Source organism: Notamacropus eugenii, chromosome 1, assembly GCF_028372415.1.
Source record: "Notamacropus eugenii isolate mMacEug1 chromosome 1, mMacEug1.pri_v2, whole genome shotgun sequence".
NCBI lineage: Eukaryota > Metazoa > Chordata > Mammalia > Diprotodontia > Macropodidae > Notamacropus > Notamacropus eugenii.
Window position 1 is genome coordinate 436,789,195 of NC_092872.1, and position 24,104 is coordinate 436,813,298.

General features: G+C 39.0%; 1 protein-coding gene across 1 annotated transcript in view; it reads right to left on the reverse strand.

Moving 5' to 3' along the window:
• ASTN2 (astrotactin 2) overlaps positions 1–24,104 on the reverse strand; it is a 1,124,306-nt gene that overhangs the window by 846,385 nt on the left and 253,817 nt on the right. The window contains exon 3 of the mRNA XM_072631748.1: positions 18,039–18,426. Within this exon, the coding sequence (XP_072487849.1) occupies positions 18,039–18,426 (388 nt within the window). The remainder of the gene's footprint in view (positions 1–18,038; positions 18,427–24,104) is intronic.

Below are 24,104 nucleotides of genomic sequence, written 5' to 3' on the forward strand. Positions count from 1 at the left end.
ACAGGAACACAGCTCTAAGGTTGCTTTCAGCTTGAACAGTCTACATACATTCTATGCTCTTTTCTAGCTCTCAAATCATCTATTCTCAGGACCTTTTTAGCCCAAACATTCTAGATTCTAAGGTCTTTTTCAGCTCTAAGACTCATCTATCTTCCCTACTGTGAAAAGTCCTCTAATTTAAATTTCTCAGAAATAGGAAGAGCCAAGAAATATTAAAAGAAAACTGTTGTGCCTGGCCCTTCCCACCATCGATCCAATTCTGCAGATATGAAGAACTCTATTTACTTATGTGGGAAGGATCAAGGCATTAGAAGGAACATCAAGGTATTGTATGGTTCATTCAATTCTCTTTCTCTGAGTCACTCAAAAGTATCTGGCTTGAAGCCCTGCTGAACTTTTGAGTGATAGTTCAACTCCACGAAGCCCTCTCATGTTCAACAGTCTTTGGACTTATAATTCTTTTTTGTCCTTTGCCTCTTGCTAGGTACGCTTCACCTTCAAGCTTATCAGGTGTAATTTGCTGGGGTTTTCTTGCCTTGTTGATCTATATAATTTCAGCTTCTCAAGGGCATTTCCCTTCTGCCTCAGTTTTTGACAAGGGTTTGCAAGTAGGTCAGGGCTTTGTGTGAAGGCCTTTCTCTCTTCTTGCCAAAAAATGTATAGTCCATAAATATGCCCACATTAATCATGTCATGTAAATTTTTGGCAGCCAAAGGAACAATGCTATGGCTCAACCTGAATTATCCTCTCAAGTCAGGTTCACATTCTTCCCTTAGGAAGTTTGGCTCATTTCACAGAATCATAGAACTCAAGGAATTGAAAGTGACCTTGTTCATTTAGTCCAACCCACTTGCAGATGAGGAAACTGAGGTTCAGAAAGGTAGAGCAAACTAGTCATTAGTAACTCATAACAAGGGTCAGAAGACATCAGTTTAAATTCTAGCTCTCCCACATAGTACACTGGGCAAATTACAACTTCTCAGTGCTCCAGTTTCATATTTGTAAAATGAAAAGGCTGAAATATAAATGGAAATATTAGCATTAATTATAACACTAAATAATTGTAATAAGCAAACTTGACTGGAGAAAAAAGCTTGACTTAGAAAATACACCTTCCCCCTCTTTTCTTTGTACAAGCGGAATACTGTATACATTGCCACACATGGTTGCCATGGTGGTTAATTATACTAGATTTCCTTCCTTCCTTCCTTCCTTCCTTCCTTCCTTCCTTCCTTCCTTCCTTCCTTCCTTCCTTCTTTCCTTTTTTCATCAAAGGAATGTCTTACTGGGTCAGATAAAAGAGCAGGCAGGGGTGTGTTGGAGACAGCTTATAAGTCTAGAGAGAGACAATTTTTAAATTTTCAGTGCAAGCACTGCACTGAAAGAAATCTGCACACCCTACAAATCAGGGCTTGATTTTTTTTTGTTTGGTTTATTGTTTAGAGTTAGGAAAGTGATGGAGAAAATGTTAATAATGAAGTTTAAACTTTAAGATGTATCATTTGTATATTATCTTCACCCCATCCCCATCTTTCACTCCTAGTCAGTTGTTAAAGATTTACCAGCCCACCTCTGGTGACAGGATATATCTAGAAGATAATATTAAAAAGAAAGAAAGAAAGAAAGAAAGAAAGAAAGAAAGAAAGAAAGAAAGAAAGAAAGAAAGAAAGAAAGAAAGAAAGAAAGAAAGAAAGAAGGAAGGAAGGAAGGAAGGAAGGAAGGAAGGAAGGAAGGAAGGAAGGAAGGAAGGAAGGAAGGAAGGAAGGAAGGAAGGAAGGAAGGAAGGAAGGAAGGGAAGGAAAGGAAGCAAGGAAGGAAGGAAGGGAGGAATGAAGGAAGGAAAGAAGGAAGGAAGGAAGGAAGGAAGAAAGAAAGAAAGAAAGAAAGAAAGAAAGAAAGAAAGAAAGAAAGAAAGAAAGAAAGAAAGAAAGAAAGAAAGAAAGGAAGGAAGGAAGGAAGGAAGGAAGGAAGGAAGGAAGGAAGGAAGGAAGGAAGGAAGGAAGGAAGGAAGGGAAGGAAAGGAAGCAAGGAAGGAAGGAAGGGAGGAATGAAGGAAGGAAAGAAGGAAGGAAGGAAGAAAGAAAGAAAAAAGAAAGAAAGAAAGATATAAACATAAAATAAATGAGTTTGAATCAATCAAAATGGTGGTGGGGGTGGAATAATGACCTATGAAGTTTAAATCTACTTTCTAATACTCCTTCCAGCTCTATCATTCTTTGCTGAGACATTTAACGCTTCAAAGTCCTTTCTTGCTCTAAATAAGTATAATTCTAAGTTCGGAGTTTCATATACCAAGTGTTCCTGAAATAAGACACGCTGTGAAACTTCTCATCAGATGGATACATCCTTACACTCCTTAAAATAGTTTTTGTGGACTATGTAACCAATAGGATATAGAATAGTACAATGAAAACAGCATAGGCTATAGGAGTAGTGAACTTGGGATCAAATTCCACCTTGAATAATTATTACCTATATGATTTTGGGGAACTCTTTTAAATTCCTTTTGCCTTATTTCCTTCATTTTTAAAATGAGAGGGTTGAACTAGAGGGCCTCCAGTTCTAAATTTATGATCTTATGTAATTATATATTAAGCTTTTAATAAACACCCAATATGATGTAAGTTTCTTGAAGACAATGAATGGACAGCTAGGTGGCACAGTGGATAGAGCACCTGGTTTGGAGGCAGGGAGACATCTTCCTGAGTTCAGATCTGACCTCAGACACTTATTTGCTGTGTGATTCTAGGCAAGTTGCTTTACCATGTTTGCTTCTGTTTTCCTCATTTGTTCAATGATCTAGAGAAAGACACTCCACTATCTTTGCTAGAAAAACCCCAAATGGGGTCATGAAGAGTTGAACACTACTTAAATGAATGAACAACAACAAAACCTTGATGACAAAGTGTTTCATGTCCTTCTTCCATTTTGTAATCCTGGCACTACAAGTACAGAGTCTGGCTTATAATTAGCACTTGATAAATACTTGCTGGCAAAGTTTATAAAAGTAGCAATAAAATACAAATCGTTTTTGCTTCCCAATTTCCTTAGCGAAGATCATCAATCCAGCTAATCCTAAGAAATAGTTTTTAAAAATCTCTTCTTTAAGAACATCTTACTTACCAAGAACAGGGAAGCTAAGAGTTAATATGGTCGGATCCCTCAAAGGTTGATGTCTAACTCTTAGAGTCACTGTCACCTTGTGGGAATAATTCAGCAACTTCAGGGATGGCCAGATGTCAGGAATGGGGCTAGTATAAAGGTCACATTGAATATAAATATATCTGATCCAGCAAATGCAATAACTTCAGCAAGAGGACAGCCCGGCACAGTGAGACTAGAATGTCTCTCTTTTTTTTTTTTCTGAAGCCTGTCTTAGGGGAGGATACTTACCATCTGGGCAATGTGTGGTAGAAAGATTCAGTGGCTTAAAGATGCACCTCCCAAGAGCAGCTTTTCTATCTGCCACAGAAGTCAGAGATTTAACTGCCTAAAGCATATCAACTCTAACAAAAATCGTGGATTAGGTACGATGTATTTTTTATGCTCTCCCAGCTAGTGAATGACCTTAAACAAGTCGCTTTTCCTCTCTGAGTTTCAGTTCCCACATCTAGATGGTGCAAACCTAGGCTCCTAGAACTGGAAGGAGCCCCAGAGATCATCTATTGTGAATGTGCCCATTTCACTGATGAGAAAAATGACATCCAGATAAACTAAGTGAGTTGACTTTGGTCACAAATAGGAATTGGAGGAGTTGAAATTTGAACCCAGGCACACTTGTTCCAAATTCAGGGCTATTATTATTAAAAGTTGCAATGTCAGCTGCACCAGCAGCTAGATACTACAATGCATAAATCATGGGGTTGGGAGTCAAGGAAACAAATTCAATCCTGTTTCTGACATTAGCCATGTGTCCCTAGGCAAATGACATAACCCGTCTCCATTTTCTCCTCTATAAAATGGGGGTAACCACAGTGTTTATTTCCTAGAGTTGTTTGCAAAGTGCTTTGCAACCTTTAAAGAACTATATAAGTTCTAGCTGCTCTTGTCATTCAGCAGATAATAATTAATAGCAGTTGGCTAGCATTCATATTGCTCTTTAACGTTTGTGGAGTGTTTCATATATGTTAGCACATTTAGTTATGGCCCTAGTTTCTTTCTGGAGACAGGGGACTAGAAGCATGGAATATCACCCAAGTATATGAATCACATCAACCAAATTAGAGGAAAAATTAAGCCACCCAAAAAAGGCTAGCCCTAAGAAAAATGATGAAATAGGTAAAATGTACTTGTTATGCCCTCCTGGCAACTGAATTATTTATTTTCTTCAGTATTAACCATAGTTTGTCAGTGACAGTCCAGCACATTTGTCCATAAGGATAATCTTGGTGGATGGGTACACATCTTTCTAGAGAACTAAGGTCTTAAAGGTTGTTATTTTATTGGGTCCTCTTCACTAAGCCCTCAGACCAAATAACAATGAAAAACCCAGCCTCCTTAAGGAAATGCATTTATAATCTCAGTACAACTGGTCCGTATAACCTGATCAGGATATATTACTTAAAAACATGAACAAAATCAAATACAGACCTATCTCTTTGCTCCTTCTGTTTATCTCCTCTGGAAAGAGCACACTCTCTAGGGCCCAAATGGAAATTTCATTGAGTGTCATTGAGGCACTGAATGGCATTTCCTAAACTTACCCATGTATTAAGAACAGTTCAGAAGCTCTGGAGGTTAGGGTGGTTCATCTCATCTCCCCTTCCATTCCATTCATCTGGTTGACTTTGGCCAGTTTCCTCCATCCCATTTTCACTATGTTTTATTCCCTATTGTCAATCAGATTGAGTCTAAACTCCTCACATATATCAGTTTTCTTCTCTCCAGGCCTGCCTACCCTCATTATTTGGCTCCCACCAGGCCTTGTTTTTCATCTTTTTCCCTAAGGATGCTCAGAACATTCCTGAATCAAGTTCCCTCTTGATTTCTGTCCACCCATGATAAGCATTTCCTTCCAGATGCCTCCTCTAAGAAGACTTTTATAACTAAACATACCCTACAATAATTTACCCCCCCCTTACCTTCTACATCCTCAGCTCTCATTTCTATTCATTTTCTCATTATTCCTGTGTATTTATTCTTTCTCCAACTAGAATATAAGATTCTTCAGGTCAGGGGAATCCTAGAGCTATAAAAACTCATGGTGGAAAGGGAATTTAAAAGTCCTATAGTACGGAAGTGTCAAACACACAGGTACTGGCAACACTTCAGAGTAATCCTGCCCGAACCAGATGAAAATGTCTTTGGGAGATATTTAATAAACTAAATATTTAAAAAAACTAAAACAGAACATAGATAATGTTAATGTGTGGTTTTCTAAGTCACTATGTGCGAAGCTAGGTGGTGCAGATGATAGAGTCCTGGGCCTGGCAGTCAAGAAGACTTGAGTTCAAAACCAGTCTCAGGCACTTCCTAGTTATATGACCCTAGGCAAGTCATTAAAATCTTGTTGGTTCGGTTTACTAATCTGTAAAATGAGCTGGAGAAGGAAATAGCAAACCACTCCAGTACCATTGTCAAGAAAACCCCTAAAAGGGTCATGAAGAGTCGGAAATAACTGTAATAAATTACTCAGTAACAAGAAGACACTATGTGGCTCACAGGGATTCTTATGGATGGCTTAATAGCCACTATTTGTATTTTAATTTGAGCCCATGACCTAGTGCACAGACTTTATTAACATGTAATGATACTTCACAGTTCACAGGATTATAGGTTTTAGGGAGGGAGGGAGAGAGGGAGGGAAGGAAGGAAGGAAGGAAGGAAGGAAGGAAGGAAGGAAGGAAGGAAGGAAGGAAGGAAGGAAGGAAGGAGGAAGGAAGGAAGGAAGGAAGGAAGGAAGGAAGGAAGGAAGGAAGGAAGGAAGGAAGGAAGGAAGGAAGGAAGGAAGGAAGGAAGGAAGGAAGGAAAGAACAAGCATTTAAGAGACTTCTATGTTTCAGGCACCGTGCTAAGAAGTGAAAAGTACCTTAGCTATCACCAAGTACAATCTCCTCTTTCTAGAGTTGAGGAACTAAATCCTAGATAATTAAAATGATTTGCCCAAGGTCACACAGGTAGTAAGTAATAGTCAGGATTTGAACATTGGTCTGTTGCCTCCAGAGTCAGCACTTTTCCATTATACCACAATCAGAGACCTGCTCCATAGACAAGCAAAGAAAAAGGCTCTGAGAAGGTTCCTTGTATTTCCTTTGTCATATGTACAGATGTCTATATACACACGTATAATACAATTACAATTTTATGTACATGAACATAACAAAGGAAATAGAATATATGTGTATATACACATACATGCCTCTAATGTGTACATGTATGTGTTTATATACATATATACACATATACATATGACTGATTAATCCTGCTATTATTTCCCACCTGGAATCCCATTTCTTTCCAAATACTGCCCTTCCTCCAACCTCAGCTCAATTCCCATCTTCCCCATGAAGATTTCCCTCCCTTTTCTGATGCATCCTGGTCTATCCCTCCTGGACTTTTACAGAACACTAATGGTATGACACTTTATGTTCTTCAACTGGTACATATTCTTTCGAAAATATAGAATACCTCACATGTGCTATACATTAAGGAAGGTTTTTTAAAATTAATATTTACTCCTGATGCTAAAGAACTTTGCTTCTTTATTCAGAAAAATAAAACAGACTTTAGAAACTAAGAAAAAATGCAGAGCTTCATGTTTCTAAGGAGCAAATTGAATGGTACAGATAAATACTATCAGAATTCAGAGCAGATAAGGGATGTAATCTGTAAGCAAAAAAAAAACACCAGTCTAGGAGTTCTGGGTTCTAATTCTGCCTATGTAACTAACTCAGTCACCATGAATACATGTCATTTGTGCTCTTTGAACCTCAGTTTCCTCATTTGTCAAAAGAGAGGGTTGGATTAAATCAACTTCTAAGGACCCTATCTGGTCTGACATAAAATAAAATTCAGCATTCTGTTTTTACCTGTATCATTCAATACTCTAAAGTTCAATCCTGCTCCAACATTTTTTATTCCAACATCCTATTCAGCTCTAATATTTTATGTTCGAAGATCTCTTCCAGTTCAAACTCTATGATTAGGTAATTCCAAGTCATACATCAGAAGATAACAATTTCAGACTTGGAAGGGACTTCAGTAGCTATCTAGTACATTACTACATACTCTGACCCCACCCTACCCCATCCCCCTCACACACAAAAAAAGAAATGAAAAAGACTTCCTATTAACACTCACTCCAGTGGTCATCATTCTTCTACTTAAAGACATCTAGTGAGGGAGAGCCTATTGACTCCTGAGGAGGTCCACTAGACTCCTGGAAGGCTTTGATTCCTTCACTTTCTGCCCTCTGGGACCAAAAAGAACAACTTAACGCCTTCTTCAGCCTGATATCCCTTGAAAATAGTTATCAGTCTCTTACCTCTCTTTCATAATGTCTTCTTTTTTTTAAATTCTAGGGAAACCATTCCAAATCTCTTTAGCAAATGCTTATATGATGGTCTCAGGGCCCTTCCTTCTAACTGTCTTCCTGTAAACTCCTTCCAGCATATCAGGGTCCTTGTAATTTGGTGCCCAGAACTTAACACTCAGATTGGCTGTGAGCCAGGCAGAATACAGTGGGAATATCACCCCCTGCCTCTAAGCTATATTCCCCAATGCATTCCAAGATCACATTCTTTATTACTTAGTCACTGTTAACTCACCTTGACTTTGTAGTGCACTAAAAACACCTAGATCATTTTCATAAAAATTATTTTTCAGCCATTCCATTCCTATTATGTACTTAGGAAATTGATATTCTGACCCTCTGAAAGACTTTACATTAATTGTTATCAGATTCAATTTTCTATTTTATACTATGTCCTATTCTATTCATCTCTTTGAGGGTTATAATTCTATCATCTGATTGATAATTTATCCATTCCAGCTTTGTGTCTTCTCAGCCAGTTTGATAAATGTGCTTTTGCTGTCTTTATCCAAAGTGGAGGTGTCAAACATATTGCCTACATACATAGCCCCCCAAAATCACATAAGACCAAATGAGATTAAAATGTGATTGAGGAATGTTTAACAAAATAAAATATATGATAAATTATAGATAATAAAAATATATGATATTCTAAGCCAATATGCTAGGATCCTTATGTATGGTTTAGTGGTTCTTATTTCTATTTCAGTTTGACACCACTGATCCAAATTATCGTTAAAATGTTACAGAGCACAGACCCAAGTACCTCACCCTGATGAAAAGATGAGTAACAAATATAGTCCTAGAGTTAATAGAGACATCAATGTCAGAGGCAGCCTGGGTTCTCGGCAGGAGCAAGACAGGCACCACATGGTCCCACTGGCCTAATCAAGTGACAGACCCCCGTACAGATGACTGTCTTCCAATTGCTGCCATACATCCTGATGAGCAGGATCCCAACATGCCCAGGTCTGGTTGAGAGGCCCAGAGATCCATAACCAATAGGAAAACTCTCTAGCCTCACTCTGGAGATATCTGTATCGACCACTGAGTGGGCTTGTGTTCATCCAGCTCCTGACATATACCAACATTCTCTCACCCCAATCAATCATAGCCAGAACCCAGAGCAGCTTCCTAGAAACATTCTAATCAAGAGGAGGCCTTGGGGAAGCAAAATAAGATAAAGACATGAGAAGTGGGGGTAGAATAGGTTTTACACAAAGAGGGAGAAATGAGAGCAAGGGAGAGAAAGGGGAGCGTGGGAGGAAAGGGAACAAGCAAATGTTAGAAGGAACCTGCATTTGTTTTGCTATCCTGGCAATTAATGCTCGAAAGTGACATTTTTAAGGGGCTCTTGTGACAGCTTTAGTGACATTACTGTTTGTGGTTTGATGACAAATCTCAGTCTATATCTTATTTTAGAGAGCGTCAAGACAGCTCTGAGGACTGTTGCCTGGGGATGCCAAGCTCAATTCTGACAAAGTCACCTTTTTTGCCTAAGCCCAGACATTTAAGAGCAATGGGCATAGTATAGAAAGAAACGAGGGAAACCATAAGGTGGAAGGAGCTTCTAAGTACAGCCAAGGTTTATTGCCATAGCTGATAGGGCAACTTATTAGTTGGAGCTGGATGAACTATCTTAGCAATGGAAGCAGATTTCCTTTTTTCTCAAGGGGGAAAAAAACAAAAATAAATAAATAAAGGAACCATCCCATATCTGGACACTTTGCAGGCTGACATCTGAAGCTTATTTTCAACTGGCTATACCCTGTCTTGCTTTTAAGCACAAATGATAGCAAGTAAGACTATAAAGTCACAACCAAGGCAGATATTGAAAGAAGATGGTCATGAATTGCTACCCATGACACTGACATGACCACTAGTACACATAGGTAGAAAGTAGAGAGTGTGGCTGAAATCAGAAGGTATGTCATTTTTGCTTTCTATATGGTTGATGCCAGGGATGGATGGGTGATGATATCAGCAGCCTTTCTTTGGGGATACAGAGAATCCCCCAGTGCTGGGAAAATCAAATAAAGTGCTTTGCCACTGATTTGCAGTTTCTCCATGTCTCACAGGACCATGTGATTTAGGGAGAAGGGAGTAAACATTTACATAGTGCCTACTATGTGCCCAGCACTGTGCTAAGTGTTTCAGAGGTATAATCTCATTTAATCTTCAAGGATCACAGATCATAGACAGTGATATTGGATTCTAAGAGATTGTAGAGGCCATCTAGTCTAAACTGCTTATTTTCTAGGTGAGGAAACTGAGGTCCGGAGAGATTAAGTCTCTTGCCCAAGGTAACATATATAGAAAAGCCAGGATGTGAACCCAGTACAAAGAGTATTTCATTCTATATCAGTCTGTACTTCTGAATATCTAGATTTTCTCTACCATGCCACAGAAACCCTGGAAACTCATTTAACTCCTATATGTCACATACTGCAAATACCAATCAATCCTGGGGCCTCTCCCTCTGATTGGCTGATTTCTCCTAGAATCTCCATTTGAAAGAGGATGCCCAGGTCAGCCATACCTTCATTTATCTCTACGTTATATTCCTGGTGCTTCAGACTTTATCTACAATGTTTCTGTACCAATGCCACTATACCCCTCTATCTTCATCCTTATCTACTTCACTCATTTTTACAGTTTCCCTTTATAGGGTGTCTTCCTTTGAATTAGAATTTAAGCTCTTTGAAGACAGAAATTATCTTTTCTTCTACTTGTCTTCTCAGTGTTGAGTATGATGTCTGACACGTGAGCACTTAATAAATGCTTGTTGACTCACTGGCTTGTTGAGTGTGTGACTAAGTTGTAGAGGAGGATTCAGATAATCTATGTTTGAATTATGGCTATGCTACTCACTGTGCATTGGACAAGTCATTTCACTTCCCATCACCATTTGGGGAAGACTTGTGTCTGTCCTTTGTTGAGAACCATGACATCAAGATGATGATATGACTTGCAATTGATTTTGATTTGAGTGAGGGAGGGCTGTGCAAGGTCACTAACCTCACTTTCTTCTCCTGAGCCATTTGGGTCCAGTGGCATGATATTCATCAGGACGACAGGAGATGGCCCAGGATGCAATGTGAGACTTAATGGAAGAAGGAAAACCTAAGCTGGACTTTAAAATGAATCAAAACTAGACTTTGGATGGTGGAAAGGGAACAGGTAATACTGGGTGAATATATTTTCACAAGCATAAGTCCCTAAAGACAGTGGGTTGAGATCATCTTCCCTCTCTAATTGCAAGGCATGATGCTAAATTCGTGGTTGTTGGAGGATGAACAATAATTCGGGAGACAGTGGAAGGAATACAGGCTTGGAAGTCAAAGCACCCAGCTCCAAAGGCCAGTTGTGATGCTTACTACCTGTTTGATCTCAGACAAGTAATTTACCTTCTCTTGGCATCAGTTTGCACATCTATAAATAAAGAGAGTTGGACTACAGAGCTTTTGATGTCCCTTCCAGGTCAAATCTAATCCTCTGAGTCTACAACTGTAGAGTTTTATGTTCTACAATCCTACAGTAGAAATCTTCAACATCATTAACTTTCCCAACACACATGGACTGGGGAGTAATTCAGATAAAATGTATTCAAGTGTAAAAGACTAGGACCTTTGAATTTTGTTAAGCATATCACTACTCCACAGGGTGCTGTTGTCTTTTTTAAATGACATCTTTTAGAAAAGCTAATGTTTTTATTCAATTTTTAAACTGAATAAAAACAGGGATCAAGTGCCACCATCCAGTTTAACATGAAGTACCTTGGTCTGGTGTCTAGAGACTTGAATTCTAGTTCTTCTTCTTCTCCTATTAACATGAGACATAATCTGATGCAACAATATCGATGATGATGATGATGATGATAATAATGATGATGATAGATCATTAGCACATTTCACAGGTGTTGGTCTTTTTTCTCTCTCTCTCTGCAGCAGGCCTGCATAACCTGCAGTCTGCCAAAGGATTTTGAGATAGCCCTTGAAAAATGCAGAGGATGTTCTACATTTTTCACGGGCCACCCAAAGTCCTTGTGCATGCCCGCAGGTCATAAGCAACCTGCAGGGTGCAGCTTGTGCAGAACTGCTCTACAGCATCTCTGCTTTCACATAGCCACACCATAGTCTAGGGAGTCCTTATCTCTTGATTAGACCATTGAATTAGACTCCTAATAGACTTATATTTGGGCTATCTTCTTACTTCTTCAAGTATCTCCCCACTCCTTTCCATTCTCTGACAAAGCTGCCAAAGTGATTTTTCTCAAGTGTAGGTCTGGCTATGTTATATCTATAACTTAATAAACTCCAACAGTTCCCTATTGCCTCTAGGATCAAATTTAATAATCTTTTTTTGACATTAAAAATTCTTCACAACCTGGTCACTTCCTATTTTTCAGCTTTAAACCCATCATTTCCCTCCATATATTTTACAGTCTAGCCATATTGACCGTAATAACTCTCTCTCTCTCTCTCTCTCTCTCTCTCTCTCTCTCTCTCTCTCTCTCTCTCTCTCTCTCCTGCATATATTGTCTCTCTCATTAGTATGTAAGCTCCTTCAGGCCTGCAACTGCTTTGGTTTTTTCTTTGTTCTGGGCTGGGCCTGCCTAAGACTAGTCCTGCAGCTGTTTCATTTGGACATTCTAATGAATTGAGAGGCTCTAGATCAACCACATTTAACAAAAGAAGATTTGCATGACCACGGCAGAAAAATAATCAAGCAGGACAGGCAGTGTTAGAAACACCCAGAGCGGATTCAGGTGAATGAAGACACTTCTATCAGAACTGATCTGCCGAGCATGGGAGAGTCTCTCCTGCTCCTCCTGGGTGACCATTACTCAGATGATGAAGAAATGGTGTCAGTAGTTTAGATCTTTAGTCCCCTTAGCCCACAACTCCAGAAGTGTCTCAACATCATTTAAGGACAACAAACAAACAACCAAAAATCTAGCCTAACTGGCATGGAGGGAGCTGAGGGAAGAGTGATGTTACTGCTCCTAATACACTTTGAATCCTCAGTGCTGAGCTCTGTGCCTGGTGCATAATAAACAGTTAATAAATACTTGTTCATTAATAGTTTACCAAATACCTCCCTCACAATACCCTTGTGAGAAAGGCACATCAAGTATTATAATTTCCATTTTACAAATGTGGGGGGAGGGATGTGGAAAATTACTTTAATATGAAGACAAAAGACATTAATAAAATGAAATAAAATTAAGAGATTGGACTACATCAGTTCTCAAACTAATTTGTCACAGAACGCTTTGGAGCTGGAAATATATAATTCAAGGAACTCATAAATTGTAGTCTAGGAGGTCTGGAATAAATGAGAAGAAAAGAAGTGGAAATTGTGGAGCAAAATGGGAGAAATGAAACCCATTATCATACTAAAAATTATCTTGTGAAGATAACTCCTTTGAATACAAGTCAGGACAGTGCTAGGCTCAGGGAGGTATTGCCCTCTGGCTTCCTGGGTCTGTATGTTTGGGAATAGCTACCTGGCTCAGGTTACCCCTGGCGTCACAGCACAGTCTCTATGGTTGGAAGAAGGGTCTGTTGCTACACAGTGCCATTGCATTGTTTTATTGCGCTCTCTTTCTATTTTCAGGACATCTGGTATCCCCTCTCCAAACCACCTGTCTCTCAGCAAGGCCTTTCTCCCAAGTTTGCCACAGGCATGTTTTAGAACTTTGTCTCACTGGCAGTCACTTTCCCCTTTCCTGGCTTCATTCCAACCCTTGCTGGGTTTCCTTCCAAGCTTGTCTTCTCTTGCAATCAGAGACAGAAGATTGGTGCTCATTCCTTGATTTATATCCACTGATGCTCCTCACCGGATGTCCCTGTCACATACCTCTTGTCTTTAGATGCAGGAAGAGAGTTCCCTGAATTGTGGAATCTCTAGAAAATTATCAGAGACATCAAAATCATCTCCATGATCAGCAAAGTTCTTTGGAATGGAATCTGAGAAACACTGGACGTACCCAGAGATTCCTTGTAATTCTTACAATTCTATAGTCTGTGGCAAACACTGTGCAAAACTTAAAGCATTATATAATTGCTGCCTATCTTCTAAGATCCCTCTGAACTCTAACAAGAAGTGCATAAGGATGTTGTTTTGAAGGGGAGGGGAGGGGAGTGTGGAATCGGAGGTGGGAAGGGTCCAGCCCCCATGATTTCATTTTGTAGAACACTCCCAGGGCAGAACTTCCTAACATGATACAGATCAGCAGCTTGCTTGCACCTCAGTTTTAAAGAGTTATCTGGGTGCACAGAGAGAATATGTTCTAGCTAACACAGCTAGAATAGATTAGAGGCAGGCTTTGGACCCAGATTTTCCTAACTCCAAGGAGAAATTTTTACCCATTATACTTGACTCCCTCTCTGTAAAGATTGTAGGACCATGAACTGGTAGGGATCTCGGGATTTGGAATAAGAAAAGCCCAAGGTCAAATACAACCCTAGATACTTACTAATTGTTGGATCTTGAGTACATCACTATGGCTCTTTGGGCCTCAATTTCCTCATCAATAAAATGAGAACGTTAATCCTGATAGTCTTTCAGGCCCATTCTAGGTCTAAATACATGATTATAAAGTCTAATCTCATATGAAGGATGAGGAAACTGAGGTACTAAATCTGTTACATCACTGAGAGGTTAAGAAAATTGTTAAAGGTCATAGAAGTATTAAATGCCAGAGTTGGGATCCAACTCAGTTAGGTTCAATTGGCTCATCTGTAAAATGAGCTGGGGAAGGAATTGGTGAACCACTCCAGTATCTTTGTCAACTGACTCCAAATCTAGTGCTCTTTCTACTATCACAGACTGAAATTTTTTTTGTCTTGGACCCCTTTAGTTTCTGTTAAAGGCAATTGGCCCCTCCTCAAAATAATTTTTAAATTCAAATAAAACACATATGATTACAAAGAAAATGAATTATGTGGAAATATTCATATATACACATTCATACACACATAAATGCATACATATATACACATACATACACACATATGTTTATACATATATATGTTCAAAGATATCAAGTTAAGAACTCTGGAATTAGGCCATGTTGCTCATGTTCTGAAGTTCTAAGTTCTAACTACTCTTCTAGTCTATCTTCCCATGATTCTACGCAAGGGACTTATAGCTTCTATTCTCAATTCTATAATAACAGCTAACATTTATATGGCACTTTACAGTTTACAAAGTGCTTCATAAATATCTCATTTTATCCTCACAACAAAAGTCAGAGGTCAGTGCTATTATTACCTCCATTTTACAGATGGAAAAACTGAGGCAGATAAAGGATAATTAACTTGTTTGGGGGCATACAGCTAGTGAGTTTCTGAGGTCAGATTTGAACTCAAGTCTTCCTGACTTCATTGGATGGCTAGGTGGCACAATGGACAGAGTGCTGTGCCTGGAGGCAGGAAAACTCATCTTTCTGAGTTCCAATCTGGTTTCAAACACATACTAGCTGTGTGACCCTGGGCAAGTCACTTAAACCTGTTAGCCTCAGTTTCCTTATCTGTAAAATGAGCTGGAGAAGAAATTGATGGACCATTCCAGTATCTTTGCCAAGAAAATTCCAAATGAGATCACGAAAAGTTGGACATGACTGAAAAATGGTTGAACTGAACTTTCTGAGTCCATGTCCGGTGCTTTGTCCTTTCTAGGATACTACCAACTGCTCTGTGGCAGACCCAAACTCACAGACATATCAAGAGAATTAGCTAATGAATAGCTGCAAAACTACTTATGAATACAAAGAGATCTATAGATATTTGGGCAATAACTCTACACATTCCATACCCACTACCAATTTCCACCCTGTGGTCTTGGACTCCCTTTGAAGCACTCAGAAAACCAAGCCTCTGTCCTGAAAGAATGTTGGGAAATTAGTGTTGGGAAATAGATAGTCATATGCTGCCTTCTGCATGAATGAACACATGGATGTTACCTGGCTCCATCTTCCCAGCTTTGCCAGGGAAGGTCAGCCCTAAGTAGCTATAGTTCAACCATCTGACCAGCTTCACAGGATTGCATGGAGCCCAGTTTGGAAAAGAAGAGTATTCTAGTGAGCCTGCTCTTTGGAAATATTAACCCCTATGGCCTTGCCTTCTTGTTCCCTTCCCCATCTAATTTCTCCTGGTCTGGTCTATATCCAATTAGGAACTTTCATTTTGACTGAAGGAAAGTAAGAGATTCCTAAATGTTTATCATGAACCATAATGCCCAGTTTATTACTATAGTCATAGCCACTCTATGTTAGCTTTCTTTCTATTATCTTTCTTCCCTATAGAGCTTTATGACTAGGCTCAGGTATAGAAGGAAAACAAATCATTTTGCATCACCTCCCCAGTTTTGACCTCAGGGAGATAAAACACCTTGCCTAAAATCTGAGAATTAGTTTTCTGTTTCCCCCACTGTAGCTTTCTACTTAGATCAGAAACTGATAACACTGACCCAGGGGGGTTCAATTTAATAGTCATTTAATGAGCAGCTACTATATGAAAAGAATTAAGACTGCAAAGAATAGGAGAGTCAGTCCTTGCCTTTAAAGAGCTAATAATTTTCTAGAGGAGGATGAAAAGAAAGATTATTAAGTAGGTTGTTCTGGGGTCAAAGGAGGGATCTAGGTCAATTTGAGGAGAGGATTATCATTTTTAACTGGTGATCTCAAAAAAGACTACAGAAAAGTTGACATCTAAGCCAGACCTTGAAGGAAGAGAAGGATTTTAATAGGTAGATATGAGGAGGGAGGGCATTTGAGGTAGGAAAGATGTCCCTCAAAAATGTATGGAGAGTGGAAAATGTAGGACAGAAAGAGAGAACAGGCCAATTTGACATAAAGTTCATGAAAGGAAGTAATGAAAGGAATATCAGAAAGGTAGCAAACTACAGGCAGCCCTAAATATCAGGCCAAGGACTCCACATGTTAGGTAACAGGGAACCACTGAAAGTTTTTGAGCAAACGACTCAAATCTGTGAAAAAGGAAGATTACTCTGGATGAGAAGACACATCAGACAGGGGAGAGAATGCAAGCAGCAAAACCATGGAGAACCAAGAATGGAAAGATTCCTGGTCAGAATCAGAATCCCCAGCTCTGAAAATAGTTGTATGAACTTAGTTGAATTACCTCTAAGTCTCAGTTTCCTCATATGTGAAATTGAATGTATGGAGAATTTGGAGTTCCAGACTTCTGGAGAGAGAAGCTAATAAGCAGAGGAGAAAATGATTTCCTGTACAATGTTCAGTTACTAAATAATTTGTTTTATATTAATATATTGAATCATTTGTATAGTATAAGCCTGATGAGAAAGGGAATTACCTCTCTAGAATCTCCAAGCTTGATTTCCTTATAAGGAGAGCCCAAACCTTTCATTAAAACTATGTCAGCAATATTATCTTCCATCCACTCTTTATATACCTTGTATGCAATTCATTATTTCATGATGTCTCCCCTATAAGAGTATATTTTCCTGAGGGTAAGGCAGTGTTTTTGTCTCTTTTTTTCTGCCCATATCCTAGAACAGTGTCTAGAACATAGCAAGCCCTCAATACGTGCTTGTTGAATGGCTGGTTTTTTAAGGCCTTGGTACCAGGGTACCAAGATACTTAGGTACCATGGAGGAAGACATCATCAGAGAGGAAGGAGAGTTGTGTTGCATATTTGTGGGCTCCCTTTCTAGGCTATTTCTGTAATCCCTTTATGAATTTTCTGCATTTTCTTCAAGGCGAAAAGACTGACCTGTACCTTTTATATATGTATGTATACACATATGTGCATATATGTGCATGAATGGTAACATATCTGCACACACATATACACGCACATATACATACACATGTACAAATATGTATGCATTCATATCTATGTTCATATATGTGTATATACATGTGTGTGTGTATATATATATATACATATATACATATATACATATATACATATATACATATAAAAATAAAACATTCAGTGCTTGCATGGGAGCTAGGACTCTTTCGCCTCATGTTTGTGGAAACCTGGACATGAAGAACACTTATAACTGTCTAAGGTTAAAGACTTAATAGAGCCCAAATTCAAACTCATTTCTTCTGATTCAAAAGTCAAAATTACTTTCAACAGACCATCTTGCCCTGACAGAAAGAACATATTACCAGCAGTGAAGACACAATACTGGCACTGCTATAACTGTCTTTCAATATATCCTATCCAGACTCAGACCTTCCTCTTTGTTTCTCTCAGTCAAAATCCATTGGAATCTAATATCACAGAAAGTCAACTCTGAATGAACAGACACCATCTAATCCAATCTAGTTTCTAAAGATAAGGAACCTGAGACCCATTGAGGTAAACTTATTTGCCAAGAATTACACAGATATTACATGGATAGGATGGACCTCAAACCCAGACCTTGCTCTATTCCCAATGTTTTGTTTTGTTTACTACAACATATTTTCCCTTTAATACATAAAAAGGGTCAAAGAAAGACTCACCTTTTTTCTCAAAGTCCATCTTCTCCTCACTGGCCTGACCAAGGCTCTCTAGAGTCCGAGTCACCTGGCTCCCAAATTCATCTTCCCGGGAGACGTGGTTGGCCCTTCGGGGTTGCTCCTCTTCTTCATAATCATAGTCATAGTCATCCAGGATGGGAGTCTCTCGGATGGGCATGCCGATGACAGAATTATGTGCCTGAAGGCGAGAGTTCCGGAAGCTCTCTCGAGCTTGGGGTCCCAGGAGCACTGATGGGATATAGTGAATCTCATGGGTTGCCTCGGTGCTGGCACTCTTTTGGGGGACCCGCCGTCGTCTGTGCCAGCGCCGCTGGGCATACAGTGCTACAGTGAATACCAGCAACAGCAAAAGAAGGGCAATCAGGCCACCCTATAAGGGGGAGAAGAACAACTTAGAATTAATAAAGTCTCATGGCTGGTCTTATGACTTGGGAGCTTGGAAGAAATTTCTAATCCAATGCCTTAATTTTCCAGATAAGATGACTGAGAGAAGCTTAGAGAGTTAAATCAATCAACAAACATTAATTAAGAACCTATTACACATCAGGCACTGTTCTAGGCACTGGCAATACAAAGAAAAAAGCAAAAACTAGCCTTGTCCTCAAGGGGTTTATATTCTAGTACAGGAGACATATAGATATATAAGTAGCAAAGTGAAAACTTCTATTCAGGTCATGTAACTATATCATGAACTATTTTTTTAAACGAAATTCAATTCAATTTCATTCAACAAAAATCTGTTGAATGCTTATTATGTGCAGTTACTGGGGACACAAAAACAAAAATGTAAAGAGTTTCTGAACTCAGATAATTCACGTTAAACTAAACCATGTCACCTCCCCCCCGCAAGAAGTCACAGAAGGGATTTGTTTACCTGGGAAGTGCTAGACTAGATAACTTCAGAAATCTCATTTAGCTCTGAGATCCTGTGACTCTAAGTGAGGAAGAATATGTGAGAGGAAGGGGGAGAAGGAAAAAGAGCAAGAAGGAGGCAAAATGGGAGAAAGAAACAAGAAGAGAACCCATAAAAAGGTCAGAGAAATGGAGAGGTGGAAAAAAAATGAGAACACTTCCAAGTCCAGGGTGAAATAATTCCTCAGGCTGCCTATACAGGAGAGAGTTCTGTGAGCATGGCTTCCTTAGTTTTTGATTTCTTCCACAGAAAAATCACCTTTTGAAAATGTATTTAATAAGAATGTATGTGTAGAACCTGTATAAGATTGCATGCCATCTCAGGGAGGGAGTGAGAGGGAGGGGGGAAGGAGGGGAAAAAAATCTAAGATATATGGAAGTGATTGTAGAAAACTTAAAACAAATAAAATAATTAAAAAAATAAAAATCTCCTTTGCATCAATCAGGAGATTGATGGATGAGATACCTTAATGGATGGTGCCCAGCCCATCTCTAAATGCCAGATGGAACACATGACTAGCCAAGATGACTAGAGTTACGAAACATCGGTTTGATGAAGAATAGTCAACAAAAGGAGGTTTTTCCCAGTCCCCCAAAGCCTAATCTAGACTGGAGTCCTTTCCTTGAGAATGCAATGATATAGTAGATGTCTGGTCCCAAAGATTCAGTAGCTACTTAACTAGGGTTGGGGGAGTGCTGCAGGGCAAGGATGGGACCTCTGTTTGGAGAATTTTAAAAGAGATGAACTACGCCTTTCCCCATGGCCCTTGCTTACAATCTGCTACAGGAAACAACTCTATGAGCACAATATGGCAGCTTTCATTAGGATTCCGCTCCCCTCCTTGGTCTCATCTGTTTTCTCATTTGGTCTTGTAATTGACAGTAATGGGAAGAAGATCTCAGGGAGGTAGTGACTGTACTTCTCTTTCTCAGCTGATCAGACTTAGGCCTGGCAAATAATACTTCTGGGTTTGGGAAAAGCTCAGGCAGCTCCAGGGTTGGAAGACAGGAACAACCACTTGCTTAGTAAGACTGGATTTGACTTCCTGCATACAGAGAGTAGGTAAAGGCCTACTTGACATCATTCCAAAATATAGACTTTACAGGTGGAAAAGAATTTATATCATCTAGTCTATTTTTTAAAATTTTGCTATGAAATTTAATTTATTTCATTAACTAATTACTTCATTTTACTCCTTTACTATAGGAGGAAACTGAGGCCCAGAGAAGGGGAAGTGACTTGTCTAAGGTCAATGTGATAGTACACAGAAGAGCTAGAATTCGAACCCAGTTCCTCTAATTCCAAATACAATGTTTTTATACAATATTTCATTTCCCAAATGCCAAATTATAACCAGTCAATAGGCAGTAAAAGTTACTAAAAACACTTATATGCTTTGACTCAGTCTTTTCATTGTTGGAAAAATGTGCTGAAAGTACTGCTCTTTTTATCAGGGGGAAAAAAGCCTGTTTTTCAAAGATTTTCAATGCAACATTACATGTAATTGCTGAAAATCTAGAATCCACTGAAATGTCCAATAGTAGGCAAATAGTTAAATAAATTGCAGCACATTAATGTAATGGAATACTATAATGCCATTAAGATAAAACATATAAGCATACAAAAATATAATGACTTCATGAAATAATACAAAGTGAAAAAATAGTATCAGAAGAATAGAGTAGACATTACCGACAACCATGTGTGAAGAAAGATAAATGAAAATGAACAAAGAATCCTGATGGGGATTTAATAGGAGACTAAAAAAAATTGGTATGATATTTCTGTACTGCAAATAATCAATTAAAACCTACATAGTTAAAACAGGTTTGGTTTCCCCCCTACACACAAAATGTAGTCTCCCTGAGGGCAAGAATAGTTTTATTTCTGTATATTATATATATATATAATTTATACATTTACATAGTTACATATTATATATATATTTATATGAATAAATATATATAATATATATTATATAATTGTTTTATTTCTGTATATATTATATATATAATATATTCATATTTATAATCTCTATTGCTTTATAGAAGATGCTTGGTAATTACTGAATGAGTTGATTGTGTTGATGTTCACTCTTAAGTTTTCAATAACATATGTAATTAAAAAATTCTAAAAGATTACTCCTAAACAATAATGCTTATCTATCCTGCCCCATTTGCCATTCTTTCTGCAATTTGGCTATTAGTAACCAATTTCATTGTATTAAGCATTGTCCTCTCTTCTTGTCCTTAAAAAATAAATAAGTGCCCTGACTGAACTGCTTGAGGTAGGAGGAAGAATCAGATTTTTCTCTTTAGGTCTCTGTTTCTTCCTCTGTAAAAGGAATTGGTTGGACTAGATGATTTCCAAGGCTTTTCCCAGCTCTAATTTTTTATGGAATATGTATTCTAGGAATTTATTGATCAATATGGTTGCAGTGGATGTTTGGTCTGAGAGTAGGGGGAAACACAAGGCTAAGGAAAGGAGATATTTAAAAAGGAAGAACTGAGTTGAAAAAGGAAGAGGAACATATCAAATTTAAAACTGACCCCGGTATAGCTTTTGACTGCCAATTAATGTCTTGCATCATGACTCATGTAACTCCAGACTATCTAGAATGCTTTATAACAGTAGTTCTGCAAAACTTTGGATCTTACATTATTGCAGATGAAAGAAAATGTGCAATTTTCCTTAATATAAATTTAATTTATACTGTTAGTATAGTAGTCACAAAATATACAAATCCTGCTTATTACATATGCACTAATATTCCTTGAAATCTCAAAGAATTCAACTATAATGACTGATATTATTGAGAGGACACTTTATACAAACAAATCTCCCAAATCACCCAAAGTGATGCCAACTTAAGCAGTGTACCAGGATTTCTCATGGCAGTGTACTCTGACATGAATGAAAAAAAAAAAAAGAATAGTAATAAAAATTTGAGAACCACTCTCAGTAACACAGAGTTCATGCATAGATAGCTTCATAAGGTTTGGAGACAGAAGAAACCTTAGAACCTATTTGGTCAAATTTTTAGTTCAAAATACAGAAAATAGAAGCCCTGAACAATTACATGACTTGCCCAGCATCACATAAGGAGAATGCATCTAAAGCCCCTTCTAGGACTGGCATTCTAAAACTCCATGACTCTGGGACTATTGGTTCTCTAGACCCTGAATCACTCCGCCCTCAATGAATTCATCTAGGAATGTTTCATTCTCACTATAATTAATAGATCCTCCAGGAGAACACTTCTGAAACAGGAAGGTTACATTATCACAGTGTTTTTGAATGAAGGTCCCTGAGATCTGCTGCTTCTGGGCTCTCAATTTAGCTGTCTCACAGCACAGTTATCATCACAGAGTGGCAGGACCATCGTGGTTCTGTCATGGGCCCTGGATTCTCAGCTATCTGAAAGACAGCTGAGCACAAAACAGAAGAGAAAATTATTTGGATGTCCCCAGGGTCCTGCCATGGGACCACCTCCCAATTCTTCCTCCTTGAAGAGAGTGGGTGAGCAGCTCCTCAATGAGGAGAAAAAACAGTGGTTCTTTCCCTACTTTGGCTAAATCAACCACCTGCAGAGGCCCCCCACCTGCAATTTCCTCTTCCTGCATTTTTACTCCTACTCATATCTGCCTCCAGAAACAGAGGGCCAGGAAGCTGAAACACAGTACAGGTGTGGGAGGAATTAATAGGGGGAAAGGTCAGGTTAGTTGCACAGTGTGAGGGGATGAGTGGAGGAGTCAGCAAGGAGGGAGAGACCTAGTAGGGTGGAACTCTGACTCTGACATAGTAAAGTTAACAAAGGGCCAAAGCTAGAGAGGAGTCTGGAGAGAGAGCCGAGGCAACTCTGGTTGTTTCAAAGACCGGATGCCAAATCTGATTTGGGCTGCTTGCACCTGGGGGAGACCACTGTGAAATGAGGTTTGTGGAGTGTTTCAGAGTTTCCAAAAATAGGTATGCTAGTCTATTTGATTTGGCCCCATGGAGAGGGTTTGATTTCTGTGAGATTGCACACGGCACAGACCTGAAGGTCATGAGTTGTCTCCTGCATCCAAGCATTGCTAAAAACCATTTCATAGAGATGGGTGAGGGAAGACACACAAGTATCAACTTCTCCCACCAATGAAGCATCTTAATATAGTGGGGGAAAAAACACTGGATTTTGAAACAGAGGCTAGGGTTCACATCTAGTACTGCTGCTTCCTCTCTGTGGAACCAGGAACAATATTTGCCTCCCTGTGTCTTAGTTTCCTGAGTCAAGTGTCAGTCACCAACTTTTAACTAAATGGTTTCCACTCCATGTTGTTTCCTCCTCTGAGTCATCTTTCATGAGCCAGAAGCTGCTAATTTCATATATGGGGATGCCTTCAGTCTGAAGCCACAGAGGTAACAGGAAGACTCAGAGGAACAAGAGATTCTTATACTATTTGTCCTTTTCCATACGGTGTGCAATAGAAAATTGCATTTTGCATCAGAGGCCCTGGGCTCAACTGCCAGATTTACAGCTCCTGGTTGTTTGACTTTGGGCAATTTTGTTAGATGACATACCCGATCCTTAGTTCCCTTATCTGTAAAATGGGGGTGATACAACTTGTATAAAGTACTTTACTTGCATGTGCGCAAGTGACTATGCTTGAAATGTTCTCCCTCCTCTAACAGCAAGCACCCTAGCACACCAAGGATACCTGCTAGCACAGACTCTCAGACCTGCTTTACTAGGAAGGATAGTTGTTTAAGAGGTCAACAATTTTTTTTTAAGTTACATTCACTAGTTCAGGGGAAAAGTCAGCACCCTGAACTTCAGAAACAATATAAGCAGAGAAATAAAGACCAAGACAGGGCTCTACTGCATGAATCAAAGCAATATTGCTATACATTTTACATATATCCTTGGATTGAGAGAGAGCCTTTACATCCGACCAGTCTGGGGTCTGAACATATGGCTCCTCAGAGTCTAGACCAGGTAATCACAAAGTTCTTCTCATAAGTGAGCCCTCAAAGCAAAATGCCAACTCAGAGTACATATACACTTCTCAGAGCCAGAAGGCATCACAACCCTTGTGATTCAGTGCCTAATTAGAAATTAGAAAAAGGTATGAAAGCCTTCCTACAAGTAAGCCTCC